General features: G+C 38.1%; 1 protein-coding gene across 1 annotated transcript; it reads left to right on the forward strand.

Annotated features, from left to right (window-relative positions):
- The first annotated feature begins 9,749 nt into the window (after window positions 1–9,749).
- Window positions 9,750–16,225, forward strand: EREG (epiregulin). The gene is made up of 5 exons (XM_063107456.1): window positions 9,750–9,777; window positions 12,294–12,380; window positions 13,473–13,596; window positions 14,191–14,340; window positions 16,144–16,225. Exons 1-5 carry the CDS (start codon window positions 9,750–9,752, stop codon window positions 16,223–16,225), a joined length of 471 nt encoding a protein of 156 aa, XP_062963526.1.
- The last annotated feature ends 263 nt before the right edge of the window (window positions 16,226–16,488 follow it).

The following is a 16,488-nucleotide window of genomic DNA, read 5'->3' on the forward strand; positions in this document are numbered from 1 at the left end:
TTAGAACTCCATGAGTCTAGGGGGAAGATAAACAACAAATGCTGCAAGAAATCAGAAGGAGAAGAGATTGCTGTAGCGTTTTCCAGGCCCTGGAGGAAAACTGTGAAAATCTGACTGAATTTGATGAGATCTTGTAAAAGGCGGCCATTCCCCCGAAGCGTGGCTCCATCAGCAAGGGCAGGAACGTGGGAATAAGCAAAAGGCGTCGTGAGTTTTCCAGCCTGGCTGGGGTGAGGGAATTGGTCTGGTGGGAGGTGAGGTTTAAAGGAATGATTGGGTTCACATTTGTGGTAGACTTTGTCCAAAAGACAATGGGACATCCTTGAAAGATTTTGTAGAGGGGAGTGACAGGATTAAGGCAACGTGTGGGGAAGTGAACTCAAAGGCAACAGGCTGACAGATGGCAAACGGGACACATTAAAAACAAAAACAAAAACTTAGGGCTTTTCTTCATATTGTCTAGAGTTTGAGGAGACAGATGCCCGAACCACGATGGAAGCAGAGGGGCCGAGAAGGCAGACACAGTCGTGCGAGGCATTTTGGGGGCGATCGTTTGAGGCACTGACAGGTTGCAGACATATTCACATACTGGGAGGTATCGTGGCTGAGATGAGCAAAGTCACTCACAGTTCTCCAAAAGCACGTACTGGGAATTCTAGCCCCGGCTGAAAGACTGACTTTGATTGAAGTGACCAAAGCAACTACTGCCACACACCACCCGACAGGTGACCCCACCACGCAGACCCACCCTGCGCGCGCTCCCCACCTCGTCCTGCAAGCGTCTGAGAGTGAGATGGAAAAGTTTGGGGAGTAGTCCCGGGCTAACGAGAAGGGCATTTTTTCATTCCTCAGCCACTACTCCCAGGTGCTCAACAGAGGGAGGATGACATCCGGACAGTCCTCCGGCCACTCCTCCCCCGAAGCGATTATGAAATTCTGGACACTTTGTACCTCACCCTGCTAAGTCAGTCTGGGGCCCAATTTAAAAAGGTCGCAGCGCAGGGCAGCCGAGCTCACTTGCCTGACGGGCCGGTGACAGAGCCGACGCGTGTCACCTCCAGGCTCTCCGCCGCGCTGCAGCCACAGCCCCGCAGCCCGCGCGCTCCGGCAGCCGCCCGCCGCGCAGCCCGCCCAGCCCGCCCGAGCGCCGCGCGCTTCGCAGAGGCTCGCCCCGGGGAGCGGGATGGAGACGCGCCGCGCCCGCCGGCTCCCGGCGCTGCTGCTCTGCCTGGGTAAGCTCGCTCCCCTGCCGCCGCCCGCGGAGAGGAGACAAACGTGGAGTTATCCACAAGGTTGACGTGTACTCCATTTAAAATAATGTCGCTCGTTATGTAAGTCTGTCTTTCGCGGTGGCGGGGCTGCGGGATTAAGTGCCTTCCACTGGTAAATTAACCATTGGCATATGCTCGTGTGTCATGCAGGAGTTAATGTATCTCCTTATGAAGCAAAATAAAAAGCTGAGAAATTTGTTTTCTTTTTAAAATTTGCCAGTCCTAGAATGAATATGCAAAGGCCTGGAACACACTGTTGACATTTCATGTTTTATTCTTTCTTGTTGGTACGCGGGGGACAGAGACTAGACCCGCGCGTTAGAGACGTTTTAGAAATTAAATGCTTTTCCTCCTCTGTCTTGCACCGTTTCCTAAAATCTAGCCTGGTGAAGCTTCCCGGGAGCGCTGGTGCACGCCAGTGCCAGCTGGGCTGGGGCTCCAGACGCAACAGAATCGAAACGCTGTTCGCGAGTTCCTGGAGCACAAGGGGCAGGTTCGGGCGTTCCCCACCGCCCTTGGCCTCCGCACCGGCCGCTTCCGCCTTCCCCGGCAGCCGGCGCCTCGCACTTAGCTGCTGAGAGCACAACGTAGCCTGTGATCGCTGAGGGTATTTTAATGCCAGTCTTCCCATTTGAGATGACTTAGTTCTTGTGGGCAGGGGCAAAAAATCCATATATAACCTTTCTGGTTTGAAAAAAAAAAAATCACTTCTTCCTAATTCCTTCAGCTTCAAGAGGGCTTTGAAGCTGTATATGAATATTTTAACCGGGCGTAAAAGTTACCAGTCTCACATTCCTTCTGCAGTTGCAATGACAACGAATTCCCCTAACACGCTCTCGCTCTCTCTACCTCTGCAGTTGTGACAGTTAAATTATTATTTCGACACACCTTATCTCAGGGGTTGGGAGACCTAATGAAACGCATATTATGCATAGTTACAACTCACATGTCCAAGTTCAGGAACAAAAGTGGAAACTGGATCTGTGGTTTCTGACAAAACTAAGAATGACTTGCTAGAAGATACTCAGTAAATAATGTGGTTTTGCTGTCTTTGTTTTGAGGTATGTGTGACAAGAATAAAATTAGAAGGGTGACAGTCTTCCTAGAGTTAAAAATTAACCTAGAGGTCAGAATGGCTTGGTGCTTTTTTTTCTCCCCACTTGCAAGGTTGCATCTGAACAATGCGAGTGTCTGTCTGGGTCTCACTGAATATTCTAATTTGAGACAGCAAGAGCCTATGAATAACCTGGTTACTACCCACCTAGTGTGTGTGTTGTGTGTGTTTGTTGTCATGAAAGTGCTTAACTCCATTGTTGCATTACTTAATTATGGTTCACCTATTTCATCAGCCGCCAAGCCCATTTCCAAATAAGCTAGGTCAGTTTCTGTTTTCCCAGTTTGTTTAGATATTTCTGTCACTAGGAAAGTTCCTGTTTGAAGTTCTATATCATATCTCTATACTCTATTCAGGTATGCAGATCCTACAGTCTTATTTTAAGGCACATGGAAAAAAAGGCAAGGCCACCTGTTATTTATGACATTGCCTTTTTATCCCCCGAAGGATTACCTAGAAATACTTTTCTCAAACCCTGTCCTTCAAAAGAAAGAGACATTTATTTTAGACTTCAACATACATTTTATTATTGCTTTTTTGTTGGATTTATATGTATTTATGACTGTGGGAAAAAAGTTCCACCCTCTACTAGCAACATACGCAGATTTAAATTGCTACACACACACCACCATCTGGTTACTTTTGAGTTTTATAAATGTTCGATATTGATGTTCCTGTTTTGTACACTGGGGTTCCCCACATTCCCATAGAAAAGGAGGGCTAACCTAAGAGAGTTCACACCTGGGTTTGCTAGCACTTTAGGCCTATTGAATATTAAGTAAAAGGGCTGAGATACCCCAAATTGAATAATATTTTTCTAAATAATTTTAGAGCTGAATTCTCCTCTCTAATCTTGTGCTTGTTCCAGAGAGAGGAGGAGAAATTTTTATCTTGAGTTCTGCAGTTATGTTTAGGGGCTCTCAACCTAAAATCAAACATTTTTATTCATGCCCAAATGGGTTTTTGAGAATGTTCTTGAATAACATCTCCAAGACAATTAAGTCCTGCTTCATCAGACAACGAAAGAGGATTAAGCAGAATAAATATTTTCTTGAAAATATGAGAAGCACAGATCTCAATGAGACAATTGGCTTGCTATGTCTCTGTTGACCCTGAGAGTTTAGGAGCTACCTGAGTCTTGGCACAATCTGAGATGACACACCTAGGCAGAAGACATGATGACAGGCCTCTCCTGTGTGGATTTTGACCCAGGTATCCCAGCTGCCTTCTGCACCGTCTTGCCACGTGAACAGCTTGGGTAATTGGGATGTCTGGTTCAGCACTGGGACCCAAACCCAGGAGATGGGAAGGGAACTGACAGTTACCAAATGCCTACTGTGTGCCAACAATGTTGTGTATTAGGTGCTTTACACACATCATCTCAATTACTCCTTCAAATAACTGTATAATGTAAGTACAATTAGTCCAGTTTGGGCAAATGAAGAAACTGAGGCTCAGAGAAATCAAATATCTGACAAGGACTTATGTTAAGTAAGAAAGGAGAAGGATACCTTATGTCCTTTTTATTCCTTGCATCTTTTTTATATTATTGTGAATTGAAGATAGCATCAATAAGGGACCAGGCTGAAATGTACAGCCCACTCCTATTAACAGAGAAAGTAGACATATCTCCTTGCTTAAAAAGTGAAGTGCAACACTCACACTTTGGAAAAACTAAATTTGAATGTTTTCTGTCTGTTTTTGCACAAGAATCTTCCATTTCCTGGTTAGTGGTCACCAAGAGATGCAAATGTCAAGTAAGGAATCCTCTTCAAAGAGACAGTAAATTAAGGCATGGTTTCCTCATCCCTCAGTCTTCACTCTGAATATAGGTCTATGCAAATGGTCTAATTAATACGACTGCAGCTGCTGTTGGGAACATTCCATTAGAAGACAATGGAAAGGCTCCCCAAAGCTGTAATAGGAAAGATCCTTGGGGAGGAGCAGCTGACAGCTATCGCCTTGGTATGGCAATTCTGGATCCTTTGAAAAAATGAAGTAATGTACAGACTCGGTGTCCTATGGCAACGCAGTTTATGTAAGACTGGGTGTCTAGTTATAGGGCAGATAAAGGTTCAGTGGCATTCTAGGTTAACCTAATGATTTAATTAGCTAGGATGTTTATAATATCCAAGATGATTTGGAATTTCCCAGAAAAAAAAATGTTAACCCTTAATTTTTTAGGTCAAAAATCTTCAGTTTTAAATTTGAGGCATAAAAGTGATTGATTCACCCCCTATTCCCATCTCCCCCATTTATATATGTCAAACTTTGTAGTTTTGAATTGAGGCATGGTGTATAGAACATAGATTTCATGCCTCAGATATTTCATACTTTCAGAAAGATTTATTCCTGTCCAAGCCTCAGTTTTCTCATATGTAAAATGGAGATCGTAATACTATCTTTTCAGATTATTGTATATGGATTTTAATGCAACAGATGGTACTAAACATAACATAAAGCACTTTTAAAATTAGAATTATCATCATTATCAAAGTGCTTTCTTAAAAAAACCTCATTTGATTCTAACAGTAATGCCTTTTTAGCCAGGAAAGGTATTCCTGTTCCCATTTTACAAATGAGAAAACAGACTGAGGGAGGAGTTGCACGGCCTGCAAGTCTCATGTTTGAACATGCTGTACCCTCTAGCATGGATGCCCTCAGATTGCTCTTCATCTTTGGTGAAAGTTCTCCTCATCCTTTAAGACTGAAGAAAAGTGTCACCTCCTTAGGCACGTCTTCTCTGATAAATCCCGGTCTCCCCAATTGCACCTCTGCCCCTCGTCTGGGCCTGCCCTTGCCACCCCACACTGTAAGTGTCTCTAATCCTGTCCCTCTTACTGGTGCTGCACTCACCTTTTGTCATTTGTGTTGTGGTGGCCTTAAACACCCAGTAAATGCTTGTTGGATGGATGACTGGATTAATAACTTCATTCAAAGTTCTCATCACTAGGTTTTGACTCAATCAGAAGTTCTTTAAAAATGTATTTGAGAAGCAAAATATTTTGAGATTAAGCAATAAATTTTGAAAATTCAATTCTGTTATTTCTGATAATGTCTAATAACTTTTCTTTCATTTTTTTACATTTCTATCTCTTAATATGCTCTGTTTTCACTGATTGTGTGCCTACCAAGATTCAAGTATATCTGCACTCTGTGTGCACGTGTGTGTGTGTGTGGGGGGGGAGATTATTGAGTAGTGATATGACTGAATAATAGACAGCCAGTGGGAGAAAGAGAAGTATTGTTTTAGAAATGAAAGGAAACTTCGACTAATCTAATCCAAACTCCATCTCCCCCTCCACCCCTCCTTTACTCCCTGTTCTCTGTTTGTCAGATATAAGGAACCTTAGTTGCAGGAGAATAAATAAGTATCTGAGTTAGAACTAAATCCCATATCTCATGAATCTAATGCAGGGGTTTTCAGCCTTGGCTCTATTGACATTATGACTGGATAATTCTTTGTGGCGCAGAGGTGGGTCCTTTGTCTTGCAGGGTGTTTCTTAGCAACCTTGCTCTCTACCCACTAGATGTCAGTAGCACTCTCTAGTTGTGACAATCAAAAATGTCTTCAGACATTGCCAAATTGCTCCTGGTTGAGAACCACTAACCTAATGTATTTTTATTGCTACAACACACTACCACCCATAGTACAGAGTCTTAATAATTAGTACTTGAGTTACCAAGACAAATAAAATTAATATTGATAGCAAGCTGGATACAAATACAAAACCAATTCTAGAGTTAAAAAAAAATCAGCTTAGCAATTTTTATTGGTGACCTTAGCACCATTTACACCTAATACTGATGAGTGTTACTTATGATTGAGGCATTCCTACTTTCCTCAGTCGTTGCATTGATGACCACCCTTCCTTTTACAACTCTCCTCTCTTGAGCTTTCTTTTTTCTCCAATTGCTTTTTCTCTCTCTTTGGCGTTTCTGTCTGCTCCCTATCACCTATTTCTCAAAGTTCTGTTATTTTACATTTTACATTCCATACTGTTTCCATTGGAACATTTGAATGTTTTCCATGCCTTTAAATGTAATATCTCCTTGTATGACTTTCAAATAGACTTTGTTGACTTCATTCTTATTCCTTTGCTCAAGATATGTATCATCAACTGCCACATATAAATAGGTATTTGAACTTCAAATTCAAATTCATTCACTCATTATGTCCTTCCTTCATGCCTTCATACCCAAATGCCACCACAAACCTGCTGTCCTGTGTTTTCTACTCTGTTAATGACATCATCCTCCGTGGTGTTTTTTGGCCAGAAACTTAGCGTCAGCTATGAATTTTCTATTTTCCTCATCTCTCCCAGGTGTCCAGCCCTGTTAAGTCTATTTAGAGCAGGAACCATGTCTTTCACACCAGTTTTTTTCAGCATCTTGTTAATATCTTGCACATAGAAAACTCTCAATATATATTTATTGAATATCATTGGACCCATGTAGTTACTAAAAGCAAGTATAGGGTAAGCTGCCTCCTCCTTGTTTTCTGTTTATCAGGTTGTGACTAAGCCCTTCCCACCCTACTATCATACTATGGATGTACATGTGCCTCTCGCTGAAGTCAAGGTCTCCTATGTTAACCAAAACTATATTTTCATAAATTATATTTTCATAAAGTAAAATTCCTTAGCAGCTTCCAGTATGTGAGTTGCATTATTTAGGTTCTCTGAATAAAAAGTAATTAGCTTTGGGGCTTTTAAAATTATCTTTTACTTACTCACTTTTTTGTGTGTGTGTTTACTGATTAAAACTTTATCCTCCTGCAAATTTATGATTGGTGGTAAGCCTATACAGAGAAAGTAAGATAGTCAATATGTTTCTAAAAATGCCATTAAATATTACAAGCTTCAGGCCACAATATGACCATAACAAAAAGAAAGCAAATGGCAAACACTTACAATCTAAATAGTTTCTCCCTTAGGAGATTTTTCCTTTGAAACAATAATGTAATAGTAATGTAAATTTCTGAATTGGATCTATAGTAGTAGAAGTAAGAAGCAAGATGGAAGAGAGTGAAGGTTATAAAAAGCCCCTCCCATGGAAGTTTATCATGAGAAAAAACATTTTCCTATAGAAAATTTGAAATAATGCTCTAGAGATAAATCTTTGGCTTCTAGGGGAGGCAAACCTCACCTTTAGTGCCCTTAGTCACAAAATTCCAAACACCCAGCTTAACATAAACTGTACCCTTTATGCAAGAGTTTGTATGCATTCACCTGCATTATGAACAAGATACATGTTTTAATCCATTTTTAGGATAAATAGATGATCCCCTTATTTTTTGACTCACTGATTATTTGAATGGCCTTAATTATAGTATTGTATGATGACTAAAATATATGAGCACTTTGAAATATGATTTACAAATTACTCCAAAATTGGAAAGTATAATCTAATGCCTATGAATTGAAAAACATGGCATATTAAATTTTTCTTGCCACTTGACAAGGAAGATCCAATGGCTGTCTCTTAAAACTCAAAATTAAAAGAAATACTTATTTGTAACCCATTATTCTATCAATCTCTGGTTTCATGCTGTTTTATATAAAACAGTTATAATTTTTCATTTAGCTTTTAATAAAGCTTAGTTATAAGGTTAACACTAAAAATTGTAGGAATAGAATGATTGCTGGTAGAAGGCAAGTTTAGTTTTCTATGCATTTATAAATATATATATTGATTCTCTGAAAAGTAGGTTGTAAGTAGAAAGTGCTGACAGATCTTTTCAGTATCAGATGTGATAAAAGGCTTAGTTATTTTAACCAAGGTGAAGAAAGACCTTATCTAACAGTGAAATTTAATTTAAAACAAAAGACAACCAAAATGAAGGCATATTCATTCCTTGAAATTGCACAAGATCTAACAAGCCTACTATGTGACAGACACATCCTAGAATTACAGACTGCCCTGGGAGAAGGTAGAAACTAACAGTCCGTGTGCAGGCTGGCATGTGACCAAAGCAGAAGTGTGAACAAAGCGGATTTTGCTACCTGTTTGGGCTGGGCAAATACTATGATTCATCGGGAATTTGCTGTTCTGGTCCAAAAGGTTAAATTGGGAAAACAAGGTGCATTTCTTTCATTCTGTAGCTATCTCATTTTGCTTTGGATCATTTTTATTTGCTTGATTGTTTTCCGGAGAAGCCATTTTATCCCAGAGATTTGCAATTGATTTTACTGACTTGGCTCGGTCAGACAGTCACCAAATCCCAGCCTCATATGCATGGGACTCCTTTTAGATGAGTCCTTCAGTGTGACCGTTAAAAAACAAGGTTAAAAGAAACCATGTATAATAAGAAGGACATTTTCGATATCTGGCATTTGCCCAACTATGGGGCAACCACTTCTCAGTGCTCCAAGGCCCACAACATTTAGTTCTATCCCCATTCCAGTGACAGTACTCAACCTCTCCCACACATGGTCCCTAATAATGTATAAGGGTGTAGGCTGTGCCCTGACTCACAGGGAAGAGGCGATTTGTATCCTGTGAGTCACTGAGTCACTGGCACCACTTCCTGCTGGCACATTTGAGATTTCACTGGAACACAACTTCTGAAAGGTGAAGGTAGAGAGATGAGTAGATAAGCATCACATTCCTAAAACCCATGGAAAATTTGACAGAAATAATGGCTTCTGAAAGGATTTTGATTTTGCAGCTGTATTGAAATAGAAGTTTCAACTGCCAATTTTGAGTCTGCAGACCATCTATCCCATATCACCTTGCACAGAATTTCTGTGAATCTCAGTTACAAATGTAGAGTTTGCCACCAGATCTGTGGTGGTTTGTTTGTTTATTTTTTGACAATGAATCTATCCAAAATCTTTAGCATCAAGTGAATTATTTTCTTAGCAGGAATCCACTATCAAAGATCAAAAACTCAAACATATTTTCACTTGAATCATAGAGAGATTGTTATGTTTAAATGACTCTAAAATGATGAAAAAAACCCTGAAAGATTGGAGAAATATACGAATAGGACTTCAGCGTTTATTTCTCCCCTGTATGACTTTAAAATAATGAATAGAGATTCTTAAAGGTGGTGGGTGGCGTAATCCTCTGTGGGTGGACTTTTCAATCTTCTGGTCACCCTGACTCACTCCTTTTCCCTAGTTTGCAAGGGCTTAGGGCAGAGGCAGAGTGAAGGGACACTCTAAAATCACTGCTTTAAAGCAATACAGCTCTGTAGATGGACAAATGATTTAGAACCAAGTTTGCTGTTTTATTGGCTACTTACATCTATGGTGGAACTGCAATTACACACTTTAAATTGAGAGGAGCATTTAAAATTATTTACAATTTCATCTGTTGCTGAGTTAATGCAGCAAGTCTCACAGAAACTACCCTGAGCGATGGACTGTGTCCAAGGGAGAGTCACAGGTAAGGAAAGCCCAGTTTTCATGGAGGCACGCCCTGGGCTGAACATTCTTTAATTAACAAAGACAAATATTTCACCTGTGGCCTGAACAACTGGAACAAAGTTTCCAACAGTGGAAAAACCAACAATTACTAAAAACCCTTTATAAAAAAAAGATCAACAAGCAACACCCCAAAACAATTAGCTGGATTCTATAATAGTTGAAAGTTGCGGTTGTAAGCAATTCCAAACAGGAAAGCTTAGACTCTGGTTTCTGAAAAAGATAGAGAAACTAGCTTAAAAGTGCATTTTTTTCCTGGCTGGCACTTTCCTAGAAGGAGAACTAATAATGTTTCCTCCAAAACTTTCCTTGGTTGAAGAAGTGTGGAGGCATAGGATTGTCAAGGATATAAACACATGCAACTAGAATTCCAGTTTATATTGAGGAGACTGTATAAGTTAAAGGGTTTAATTCTTCAGCAGTAAAAATGCATGGCAAAATTATACTTAGAAGCAGAGCGAAATTGACTTGGATGAGAATCTCGATCATCCTTCTTAAAAAGCTATGTGGAAAATAGTTTTTGTCTGTTCAACTAACAATGTGGAAAATAGTTTTTTTGGTCTATAACAGTAATTGAAGCAGCACTTATACTATATGAAAAATATACCTTTCAAAAAATATACCTTTCAAAATATACCTTGAAAGAGTAAGAGAATTGAGGTCTAAAGATAGATTTCCTAACTCTTGTCTTCTGTGGTCACTAAATAAGTGATCTTGGACAAGACATTTAATTTAAAGGCACTCAGGTTGTTTGGGGCTAGTAACTACTTCACAAGATTGTTTTAAGTATCAAGTTTGAAACATGAAAATATAAACTATGATGCTGATATGTAATTTAGCTTTTAAAACCCAAAGAATATTCAATTTTCTTAACAGATACAAGTCTCCTCTAATTAAGAAAAAATAAAATAAAATTTCTGTAAATTACACGGATTAAATTGTCCTTTAATATACCAAATTATGAAGTGATTTATAATCTTTTTATGAACCAGTAGAGGGCACCACCCACATACACTGCTAATGCCAAAGACTGGAAGTTGAGAGCCAAGGAACATTTATGTAAAGCATGTTAAAAAAAAAAAAAAAAAAAAAAAAAATATATATATATATATATATATATATATATATATATATATATATATATATATATATAAAATTTCATTTTATTCTCCCCAAAACTCTGTAATGTAGGGAGAATTAATACCCAGAGAAGTTAATTAATTTGTCCAAAATCTCACAGGTCAAGCTTTCTCACAGGGCTGCCTTTCCACCATACTTGATTGTCTACCTATGAGGTTAGATAGTCTACCTCAATTACAGTTACCCTAGTTTGTTCTAAGTGATATCTATTATATCACAGTGTTATAGCCCATTTACAAATTCTGTCATGTCGCCCATTTAACAACATATATCCTTGGGAAAAGTTATTTAAACTCTTTATGTCTCAGTTTTCTCATATGTTTAATGGCGATAATAACAGAATCTTCCTCAGAGAGTTACTGAGAGGATTAAATGAGATAACATAGATAGGGTGAATAGGACCCTGGCTGGCACGTCGTACGTGCTCAGGAAATGTTAACTGCTGCTAAGTCCTGCTACTACCGCCACCATTCGTATTTATTGTATAAGTTACTCATCCAGATGGGAAAGAGTGGTCAAAATGGAAACACCTGAAGCTTAAACAGAAGCAGCTGAATGCTCTTAAGTAAACAAGTGTGCCATTAAAAGGGTTCCTCTTATCAGGTTTTCTCTACAACTCGGAAACTACTTGAATCATTCTGATGTCTGTTTCCCAACGTTTATCTATCGTTTCACGGAAGACACATGATGGAATAGCTGGTTCAAACTCTTATGTGCTGATAGAAACTGGATTCTGGTGCTCGGTGTGGTTCACCTGGCTTGCCTGCTCCTTCCCGTATTAGATAAGATATATTCTGATTTTAGCTAGAGTACATTGTATTAATTAAAATCTATTTTCATGTGTAATACAATGTAAAAAGTAACCAAGGCACTTAATTTAACAATGAATGTATCTTAGGTTGAGTCTTCTGTTTAGTTTTTACCATAAGCGGAACGCAATTTTTATTTGAAGTCTTTTGTGATGGGGTCTACCTTGGAGTTCCTCTCTGAACACATCATGGAGTAAAACAGTGGGAATTCTCCAATTGCTAACCTTCTTAGGAAATCAAACTTCAAAATCCATTCTTTGAAAATGATATTGTGGAACATTTAGAGCAGGTTAGATCTGTAACTATGAATATAATGGCAAGGCTTTTAGTCCAGGACAGAAGGACTGGGGGTTCATTTATTTTCAGTTATCTGGCTGTTTCTATGAATGATTTTCTTTTATGGTTTTGATGGATCAAATCCTTGAAACAATTTAAAACAATTCTGTAAATACTGCAGCTATATAGAAATCTGAACAAGGTTTCTTTCCTTGAAACATTAATTATATGTTTATTTTACCTCCATAAATAGGTTTTCATCTTCTACAAGGAGCTCTTAGTACAACTGTGATTCCATCATGTATCCCAGGAGAATCTGACGATAATTGCACAGCTTTAGGTAAGCCCGATTTTGTCAATGTTGTACCATCATATTTTAAAACAGAAATGTAAACTCAAAGATAACAGTTGCTGTATTTTTTTTAACCTCCTTATAAACTAGAGTTCTTCAAAAATTTATATAAAGGAATAACTGGTGGGAGAGTGATCAGAAATCAATTATATATAAAGATTTGATCTTAAAGAGATAGGAAACAAAGAAAATCAAATTCCCTTTGGCCATTCCCTAGAGCTTTGCTGTAAAGCCATCATTAGAGGCCACACTGATGGACTGTCCCAGGCAAAACAGGAAAATGTAGCTTTGTACACGGTCGATTCTCTCTCACCACACACACACAGACTCATACACTTGTATATATATTTGTAAGAGGAACAAATAATGTCTTTCCTTTCCAGTCACAGAGTTCATTCAAAAAACATTTATGAGGTACTTCATACGCCAAACATCGTGCTAAGGCATAGAAATACAAAGATAAGTAATGCACAGTCTTTTCCTCTCAAGGGCTGCAGACTCTGGATGTGGTCCAAGGGAGATCTGCTTTATATCCAGTATGACCTCTTGAGTTAAGGGTTATCTTGAGGAAACAGGATATTTTCCACAACAACTTTACTTTCTCTCTTGTCTTTCACCACAGAGCTCTCTGGAGGTTTAGTCAACCTCCCCCCACCACCCTTTTTTGGTTGTTTGGAGAAATGAATAATACAAGAGTACTTCAAAAAGTTCATGAAAAAGTAGAATGAAAAGATAATATGAATCTTTCCACGAATTTTTTGAAGTACCTTCAAAACTACTGTGGAGGGTAATGATGTGTATGTATTAAACTTACCTTTTCTGTCCTTAAAGACTGCCTTTTGAGAATTAAATCCTCAAATGTTATTTTATTTTGTTTAGTCTGTTGGACATTTTCTTTTGGGTTCAGGTGTTTATTAGTCTAGGGAGTGTGATAACTAGAGTGACTTCCTACTCCTGAAAATTCTCCTTGACTGATTGGCATCTGACTTGTTTCATTGAGAAAATCACTGGTTCCTGCTATGAAAGAGTCATCAATACTTCCAAGAAGATAGTGGAATAAACTTTTCATTTCCTTTGCAGTTCAGACAGAAGACAATCCACGTGTGGCTCAAGTGTCAATTACAAAGTGCAGCTCTGATATGAACGGCTACTGTTTGCACGGACAGTGCATCTACCTGGTGGACATGAATGAAAATTACTGCAGGTAATACACCAAAAATAAAAGCAAAAGCAATGTTTATACCTATATTTCTGTCCCTTTGTATATTTTGAAGTAATACTATATTTCCATGGGTTGTTAGAATGCAGTTTATCCATACTATTAGAAACTTTATCAACTGAGTTTTTTACAAATAGCTTTCAAATTCTGTGGATACTCCGGAGGAGCCGAGCAGGGAGGGCTTCACATGCCTCGCTCTCACACTGGCCAAGATAGCAGCTCCTCCTTTAATATTTTCATTGGACTTCTATACCAGCTATTACTTTAAGAGCTGATTCCACCAATTTTGACAAAAAGCATCTCGAACCTACAAAACTTACAAAACACCATTCTAGATCAGCCACTCTGACAGATGAACCAAACTGTCATTTTAATACCATGACTTAGCCTCAGAGCTTTGTGGAGCCCTTTTATCAATGTTGGCCCAACTCTAAGGTCAAGCTTTGAACTCATCTTTACAACTTTTAATAAATCTTGTCTATTTCTTGCATTACAGAGTGAAATTTGTTCTTACAAGACTAATTTACAGCTATGATTTCTTTTTCAAATAGTTGATTTTTCTCTTGTATTTTCCTTTAGGTGTGAAGTGGGTTACACTGGTGTCCGGTGTGAACACTTCTTTTTAACTGTCTACCAACCCTTGAGCACAGAATATGTGGCTTTGACTGTGATTCTTATTATGTTGTTTCTTGTGATAGTAGCTGGTTCCATATACTATTTCTGCAGATGGTAAGTCAGTGTTTTTTTAATTATCTGCTTTTATAAATTACTTTTATACAATAGAGACCTAAAAACTGAGTAAAAATATGGGTAGAGTATTAGAAGGATAAGATAGAATCTGCACTGATGACAAGTACAAAGATGTTTTAGCTGCAGGGCATCTGGGCTTCTCTCTATTATTAGTTCTGTTATGTATTCCCTATGTGACCTTATGCGAGTCGAACTGGGAGTATCAGTTTCTTTCTCTATAAAATATGGACAGAAATCCTTATCCTACATTAATTATGGGCTATTTTTAGTATTGAATAAGATAAAATATGTGAAAATAAACCATAAGGCATGATGCTGCTGTTATACTGAGCCAACTGTATTTAACTTATTAGGTCAAATTTTGTATTTCACAAAACAACACCTTTGTAAGTTAATAACTCCAGAGGCTTGGGATTTTAAAATTTAAAGAAGACTAGTAGAAATGAGTTTCCACACAATTATAAAAGCTGTTAAAAAATGGATCACATCAGTCCCCCAAAATAGTCATGCCCCATCCTCATATACAATACTGTCACAAGTTAATAACAGAAAAAATAGAGTGGACACTGAAACCATAGACTGGCAGTTTTTAAAGGGCTAGGACCAGAGTATGGGAACAGTGTGAATTAGTTAATGATGGTTGCCTTTAAAATGTCTCCATGAAATCCTTATTTTGAAAACAGTAAAATTGTCCAACATAGATTTGAAATTAGTGCACGTCTACTTTTGAAGGTCTGAAAGTGTGCTACTTTTATACAACTAAATTTATTTTGTCCATGTTTGAGGCTAAATATCTATCAAATAGTGATGTCTTCCTAGTTATAATCATGAAACTGAATATTACTGAAACTGAAATACACCAGAAAGGTCTTTGACTATAATCCTTTACTTTATAGATGGGAAGACTGAGGTGTAGAGAGGTAAACTGACATGCCCCAGCTCATATAGTTGACAAGTGGCAGATCTGAGTTAAGAACAAAGACTTTCTACTCTACGTTCTCCCACTAATCATAGACATGATAGCTTTCTCAAGGCTGCATGCCTCATCTCCAAAGTGTGTAAAAAATAAACTCAAAATATTAGGAAGACAGCTTAATGAATGAATAAGGATTCTGAACTGTGTGATAAATCTATGAATCCTAGCTGAGACCTTGGAAAGTTTACATAACACATTATTTGTTTTTCACTTTCTTCATCTGTAAGATTAGGATAATAATGCTAAATGTGAGAATAAAGTCAATAATGCATGTAAAGCAGTTAGAATGCTGTTGGTTACCTAATTAGTGCCTGATAAATATTTTTATTTTGATTGGTGATAGCATTATATGAATGTGATAGGTGGAATGTAGTAATGCAGAGTGATATTTGAAATACTAGTTCCTCAATAGAAAGAGAGAGAAAACAAGCAAGCAAGCAAGCAAGCAAGGAGGTGGGAGGGAGGGAGGGAACAGAAGGTAGGAAAGAGAGAGAGAGAACAAAACGCAGGCACAAATGTGGTCACGTGCCCTCCTGGAATTTCACAATATTCATGATCACATTAAAGCCTTTGAGCAGTCCTTTAACTGTGTTTCACCATTTCTTTCCAAAATTATTTGACTACAGAACACTACTTTTTTTTTTTCTTTTACCTAGTCTAACCTAAAGCTATTCACCTGTGCCATTTTGGAAACACCATGCTAATACACCTTTGGAGTCTGTATATTTGTTTTTATTTCGTTAACATACTTTTTTCTTATTACTGTTAACTTCAGTGTTGACAGTTTTATTTCTGAATATTTTCAGGTACAGAAATCAAAAAAGTAAAGAACCGAAGAAGGAATATGAGAAGGTAACCTCAGGGGATCCAGCATTGTCACAAGTCTGAATGGCGCCATCAAATTCATGGGCAGGGACGCACAGCATGCCTGGTTAATGTTAATATTTTTATTTTATTAATAATATTTATGTTGGGTCATGTGTTAGGTCAACAACAGTGTATTTTTAATATAATTGGAAAATGTTTTTATTTTTATTTTTGACAGATTATTTGTTAATATATAATGTGCAGAAAATATTTAATATGAAAAGAAAATTGATATTTTTGTAAGAAATAGTTACTGAGCTAAATGCTTTATTGAAAGCTTCAAA

The sequence above is a fragment of the Cynocephalus volans genome, chromosome 9 (assembly GCF_027409185.1).
Source record: "Cynocephalus volans isolate mCynVol1 chromosome 9, mCynVol1.pri, whole genome shotgun sequence".
NCBI classification, from domain to species: Eukaryota; Metazoa; Chordata; class Mammalia; order Dermoptera; family Cynocephalidae; genus Cynocephalus; species Cynocephalus volans.

Coding starts and splice junctions, on each gene's coding strand:
- EREG (XM_063107456.1), top strand. CDS start 9,750: ATGGACTGTGTCCAAGGGAGAGTCACAG. Junction 12,381..13,472: donor CGATAATTGCACAGCTTTAG/GTAAGCCCGATT, acceptor TTTCCTTTGCAG/TTCAGACAGAAGACAATCCA. Junction 13,597..14,190: donor ATGAATGAAAATTACTGCAG/GTAATACACCAA, acceptor ATTTTCCTTTAG/GTGTGAAGTGGGTTACACTG.